The sequence below is a fragment of the Panulirus ornatus genome, chromosome 48 (assembly GCF_036320965.1).
Source record: "Panulirus ornatus isolate Po-2019 chromosome 48, ASM3632096v1, whole genome shotgun sequence".
Lineage (NCBI taxonomy): Eukaryota > Metazoa > Arthropoda > Malacostraca > Decapoda > Palinuridae > Panulirus > Panulirus ornatus.
This window is the reverse complement of record NC_092271.1, coordinates 10,617,241-10,623,958: the sequence shown is the minus strand read 5'-3', so window position 1 is coordinate 10,623,958 and position 6,718 is coordinate 10,617,241. Positions and strand designations below refer to the sequence as shown.

Genomic DNA, 6,718 nt, shown 5'->3' with positions numbered 1-6,718 from the left:
CTCTACTATCATAAAGTTTTTATGCAGTTTGCTGTCCGCATTCAAAATTTCTTTACTCAGTTTATTCCATTTATCCATTATCTTCTCTGCCAAGTATCTTGCTTAGTTTAATGTCATGTCCTCCGCTTTCTCAACCTCTCCATGTCTCGGAGAAGCGTCCACTACTGACATGTGTTGTGCAGTTGTTTATGTGGGTGTTCAAGAGGGACCATGGATGGTCCTGCTTGTCATTTTTTGTATCTTTTCCAGCAGCTTTTGTTGCGAGGTAGATTAGGAGGAATAATTGACACAGGAGGCATAGATGAGTTGGGCAAGTATGAAAGTAGTGTTTTTGGGTGCAGAGTGCTGAGAGGAAGTCCAGGCGCTTTAGATATGGTGATGTACGTACACAGTGAGGGAGACATACATGTGTGTGTGGTAATATGAACGTTGTACAGCAGAGGTCACAATCTTGACATGGTAATACTGAACTCACTTTCTCTTTCCTTCTCTTTCTTCAGCATCAGCATATCTACCAGGAAAAAAGAAAACAAAGTGTTTTACTCTTATCTAAGTCTGTATCGGCCGGACGCCAAAGGCTGACCACATGAACCTCAGGAAGGGGAAGTAACATTCTCACATCAGATCATCTTTCAACAGAGGTCGATCAAGATCAACATGACGAGGCTTTGTCCTCTCCTGCTGGCGGTGACCTTGTGGAACACTGCACTGGTTCCCACTATCCACTCCATACACCAGGTCGGCTCGGATGTGGGCACGATGGTGAATCAGGTGGTGGAGCAGCACCTTGCCCCGTGTCACCTGGTGCTCGTCACCACTACCCAACACTCACCTGTGTTCACCCACATCCTCAGGTGAGGTGGTCTCTCTAATGTTGTATCTGCTAGTTACGAACTATAGTTTTCCGGAGAAGCATTATTTCAAGTCCGTTGTTTTCAGGTCTGCCTCATTAGCTCAATGAACACGGACTGAATAATGTCCAATAATGAATAAGTTGATTATATTTACAGCATTACCCTCATTGATTCATGGCCAAACCTCATGGCTCAGTCCCCTGAGAAGTGGTAATCAAGAGATGAGCTCCTGTGTGATGACCCGCTTATGTTCCAGACAGTTGGCCCTGGACAACCGGGCAGGTGTCGTGGTTGAGCTAAGTACTCTGGTCTCCCCTGAACTTGACCCGCTCCTGCAGAGGCTATGGGGAGAGGCTAGGCCCACCTGTCGCGCCGTTATCCTCGACCTGATCAACACCACTTTCATCCACCACACCCTCAGGTACAGTGACACTTCTTCCCTGCTCTTCCTTTCGTATCAGAGTCGTTCTGTGCAGAACATACCCAATATATACCCTATAAATGCCCAGCATATATTGGGTTACACCGCAAGTGGAAAGTCACTTTTTCAACCGTCTGTTGAAAAAACAGAGTAGTTTCGTCGGTGAACTTTTTTACTTCAAAGGGGTCCATCGTGTCCCTGCTACTGAGTATTGCGCAGCTTTGAAGCTGCTTAATCCCCTGTGCAAGGGATCTTATAGGGGAGAAAATACTTCCCACGTATTCCCGCGGGGGGACTGGAAATCCTCCCTTCCTTGTATCCTAATTTTCTAAAAGAGGAAACAGAAGTCAAGTGGGGAGTGCTCTTCCTCTTCAAAGGAATCCGATTGGTTGTCTGAATGTGTGTGGATATAACCAAGATGAAAAGAAAGGAGAAATAGGTACCATGTTTCAGGAAAGGAACCTGGATGTTTTGGCTCTGAGTAAAATAAAGCGCAAGAGTAAAGGGAAAGAATGGTTTGGAAAAACCTTCGGGGTAAAGTCAGGGGTTGGTGAGAGGACAAGAGCCAAGAAAAGTGTAGCAATGCTCCTACAACAGGAGTTGTGGGAGTGTGTGATAGAGGGTAAGAAAGTAAATTCCAGATTGATGTGGGTAAAACTGAAAATGGATGGAGAAAGTTGGGTGATTATGCACCTGGGCATGAGAAGAAAGATCATGAGAGGCAAGTGGTTTGGGAGCAGCTGAGTGAGTGTCAGCAGTTTTTTGTACACGAGATTGGGTATTAGTGAGTAATGTGGCAGTTGAGGTATAATTGGTGTACGTGGGGTGTTCAGTGTTGTGAATGGAAATGGTGAAGAGCTCAGGGATTTGTGTGCTGAAAAAAGACTGGTGATTGGGAATACCTGGTTTAAAAGAGATATAGATACAAGTGTACGTATGTGAGTAAGAGAGATGGTCAAAATGCATTATTAGATTACGTGTAAATTGACAAGCGTGTAAAAGAGAGACTTTTAAATCTTAATGTGCTGAGAGAGGCAGGTGCTGGGATGTCTGATCAGTATCTTGTTGAGGCGAAGGTGAAGATTTGTAGAGGTTTTCAAAAAAGAGGAGAAAATACCGGAAAGAAGAGAGTGGTGAGAGTAAGTGAGCCTGGAATGGAGAATAATGGCAAAAGGTGAGAGCAAATGACGTGAGGGAAGTGGGCGATGAATGGGATGCATTTAGTGAAGCACTGATGGAATGTGCAAGAGATGCATGTGGGCAGATTAGAAAGGGCTGTGAGTGGTGGGTTGAAGAAGTAAAGTCGTCAGTGAAAGAGAAAAGAGAGACGTTTGAACGATACTTGCTAGAAAGGAATGCAAATGACTGGGAGATGTATAAGAGAAAGAGACAGGAGGTCAAGAGGAAGGTGCAAGAGTTGAAAAAGAGGGCAAATGAGAGTTTGGGTGGGACAGTATCATTAAACTTTAGGGAGAATAAAAAGATATTTTGGAAGAAGGTAAATAACATGCGCAATATAAGAAAATGAATGGGAACATCAGTGAAGGGGGCAAGGGAGGAAGTGATTACAGGTAGTGATGAAGTGGGGAGAGGATGGAGTGAGTATTTGAAGGTTTGTTAAATGTGTTTGATGATAGAGTGGCAGATATCAGGTGTTTTGGCCGGGGTGATGTGCGAAGTGAGATAGAATGGGAGAGTAGTTTGGTGAAGGGAGAAGAGGTGGTGAAAGCCTTGCAGAAGATGAAATCTGGCAAGGCGGCGGGTTTGGATGATACGGCAGTTGAATTTATTAAGAAAGGGTGGTGACAGTGTTGTTGATTGGTTGGGAAGGACATTCACCGTATGTATGGATCTTGGTGAAGTGCTTGATGATTAGTGGTATGCATGAATAGTGCCACTGTACAAAGGCAAGGGGATAAAGGTGAGTGTTCAAATTACAGATGCATAAGTCTCTTGAGTATTCCTGGAAATTGTATGGGAGGGTATTGATTGAGAGGGTGAAGGCATGTACAGAGCATCAGATTGGGGAGGATCAGTGTGGTTTCAGAAGTGGTAGAGGATGTGTGGATCAGGTGTGTGAAAAATACTTAGAGAAACAGATGGATTTGTAAGTAGCATTTATGGATCTGGAGAGGGCATATAACAAGGTGAATAGAGATGCTTTGTGGAAGGCCTTTAGAGTATACGGAGGGGGAGGTAAGCTGCTAGGAGCAGTGAGAAGTTTTTATCGAGGGTGGAAGGCATGTGTACGAGTAGAAAGAGATGAGAGTGATTGGTTCCCAGTGAAGGTCGGTCTGTGGCAGGGGTGTGTGGTGCCCCCATGGTTGTTTAATTTGTTTATGGATGGGGTGGTTAGGGAGGTGAATGCAAGAGTTTTGGAAAGAGGGCCGAGTATGCAGTCATTTGGGGATGAGAGGGCCTGGAAAGTGAGTCAGTTGTTGTTCGCCGATGATACAGCACTGCAGAAGTTGGTGACTGAATTTGAAAAGGTGTGTGAAGGGAGAAAGTTAAGAGAGAATATGAATAAGAGCAAAGTCATTAGGTTCAGCAGGGTCGAGGAAGAATTTAATTGGGAAGTGAGTTTGGATGGAGAAAAACTGGAGGAAGTAAAATGTTTTAGATATTTGGGATTGGACGTAGCAGTGAATGGAACCAAGGAAATGGAAGTAAGTCAAAGGGTGAGGAGAGGGGGCGAAGATTCTGGGAGCGATGAAGAATGTGTGGAACGAAAGAACGTTATTTCAGAATGCGAAAATGTGCATGTTAAAGGAATAGTAGTTCCAACAATATTATATGGTTGCGAGGCATGGGCAATAGATGGGGTTGTGCGGAGGAGGGTGCATGTGTTGGAAATGAAATGATGAGGACAATATGCGGTGTGAGGTGGACTGATCGAGTAATGAAAGGGTACCAGATATGAGTGGTAATGAAAAGACTGTAGTTGGGAGAGCAGAAGTTGTGTTGAAATGGTTTGGACATATGGAGAGAATGAGTGAGGAAAGGTTGACAAAGAGGATACATGTGTTAGAGGTTGAGGGAACAAGAAGCGAGAAACCAGATTAGAAGTGGAAGGAAGGAGTGTAAAAGATTTTGAGCGATAGGGACCTGAACATGCAGGAGGGTGCGAGGCGTGCAACTAATAGAGTGAACTGGAACGATGTGGTGTTCCGAACCAGGGCATGTGGAACGTCTGGGGTAAACCATGGAAAGGTCTGTGGGGGCCTGGATGTAGATAGCGCGTTGTGGTTTCGGTGCATTACACATGACAGCTAAAGACTGAGTGTGAACGAATGTGGCCATTTTTTGCCTGTTTTTTTCTGGCGCTACCTCGCTGACACGGGAAACAGCGACCAAGTGTGTGTGTGTGTATATATATATATATATATATATATATATATATATATATATATATATATATATATATATATATATATATATATGTGTGTATATGTATATATTGCAATGGTTCACAGTGCTGCGCGTAATCTAGTATTTCCTGATAACCACGAGGAAAATGAAACACGATGAGTTCCCAAGTGCTCTTTCGTGTAATGATCACATCTTCAGGGAAGATACAAAAAAGATATAAAATACTTAGAACATTTCAAAAGCAAATGATGCAAAGCTGCAAACCATACAAAAGAGTACACTTAGAACAGTCACTGGCTGCCTTGCAATAGGCTAAGATAAACATCTTGAGATATCTAGTTCGAGGCGCACATCTGCGACACACTACAGTGTATCGTAGAATATCTGTGTGCAATCCTATGTCCGTCTCTTCAGGAGCAAGTAGATTAAGTGTAAACCAAGTGCCATCTATTATGTTTGATACAATACGCACTTTCTGCGAACAGTATAAAGATCACCACCCCATCCATCACCTATTGTAAATATCTTCTTGACGGCAAACTCACTGCTAAGAATCATTGGTTCCCTTAAAACAAAACACAGGTTAAGATAACCTGTTGTGAGAATGTCAGCGTCTGATCTTTCTTGATACAGGTTTCTGGAGAGGTGTGGACTGTGGAAGCGGCCTGAGGCCAGAGTGGTGGTGGTGGGCGGTAGGGCAGATGTAGAGGTCGTCCTCCTCCACCACAGTCTCCGCAACTCACTCCACGCCCTCTACCTCGCCCTCGCTGACCTTCAGGACCTCCGGCCCCGATCCCGCTGGGGATTCAGGACCAGCCTACAACAGGGGAACGAAGGAGAAACAGGTATATACTATGTTACTCGTCTGAGCCAGGAACAGACAGGACCTAGTTTAAGCTGGAGTTCCCGCATTCTTAACACCCAAGTGTGACTCAGGTGCTGACGTGACCACATCCAATGTATCATCTCGTTTGCTGTAGCACTAGTTTGTCAGCCACGACTCCCTCTGGCACACAGGTTTTATGAGCAAATTTATGATCTCGACATTACTAGTATGCAAGCTACACACATATCTAATTTTCATCCTACAACCCCAGGACTCGTGTTATGGGGGCTTCCAATTCTGCGCTCCAATCGGGAGCAGGAATTTGATATATATATATATATATATATATATATATATATATATATATATATATATATATATATATATATATATATATATATATATATATATATATATATATATATATATATATATATATATATATATATATATATATATATATATATATATATATATATATATATATATATATATATATATATATATATATTCCTATGAGTCCACGGGGGAAAATGAAACACGAAAAGTTCCCAAGTGCACTTTCGTGTAATAATCACATCATCAGGGGAGACACAAAAGAGAAATATAACAGTCAGTTGATATACATCGAAGAGACAAAGCTAGGACGCCATTTGGTAAACATGCGATTGTCCAAAACATACAACGAGCGTTCATAAACTTATCATTTTACAAATCTTATCAACAATAAAGTTATCTAATTTGTATAGACCATCACTAATATTAAGATTATAATTCTATTAAGATTATAATTCTATAATTCAATGATATTTCTCTTGGTAATAGAGTTAGAGTTAATGACTGAGATGGCGTTACTCCAGTCAATACAATGATCATAGTTTTTAACATGATTAAACAAGGCGTTTGATTCTTGTCCCGTTCTTATACTATATTTATGTTGCTTAAGTCTAACAGAAAGATCCTTACCAGTCTGACCAACATAAAATTTATCAACAGTTTCCGCAAGGCACTTTATAGATGCAACTAAGAGAATTTTCTGGTGAATTCCTGATTAAGATATTCTTTATAGTATTATTGTTGCTAAAGGCAACATTCACATTAAAGGATTTAAGCAACATGGGAAGCAAAGTGAAATCATTATTAAAAGGGAGAACTAAAAGATTCTTGGTGTCAATGGGAGGTTTGGGCTCAACTCTATAAAGTGATTTCTTTGCTAACTTAAGGGATTTATCAATGAAAGATCTATAT

General features: G+C 41.9%; 1 protein-coding gene across 1 annotated transcript; it reads left to right on the top strand.

Moving 5' to 3' along the window:
* The first annotated feature begins 649 nt into the window (after positions 1-649).
* LOC139763970 (uncharacterized) lies at positions 650-5,575 on the top strand. The gene is made up of 3 exons (XM_071690449.1): positions 650-854; positions 1,111-1,275; positions 5,278-5,575. Exons 1-3 carry the CDS (start codon positions 658-660, stop codon positions 5,573-5,575), a joined length of 660 nt encoding a protein of 219 aa, XP_071546550.1. The 5' UTR covers positions 650-657.
* Positions 5,576-6,718: the final 1,143 nt, after the last annotated feature.

Excerpts from the sequence above, each read along its gene's own strand:
- LOC139763970 (XM_071690449.1), top strand. The coding sequence starts at position 658 with ATGACGAGGCTTTGTCCTCTCCTGCTGGCGGTGACCTTGTGGAACACT. Across the intron at positions 855-1,110 it reads GTGTTCACCCACATCCTCAG|ACAGTTGGCCCTGGACAACC; the intron begins GTGAGGTGGTCT and ends CTTATGTTCCAG. Across the intron at positions 1,276-5,277 it reads TTCATCCACCACACCCTCAG|GTTTCTGGAGAGGTGTGGAC; the intron begins GTACAGTGACAC and ends TTCTTGATACAG.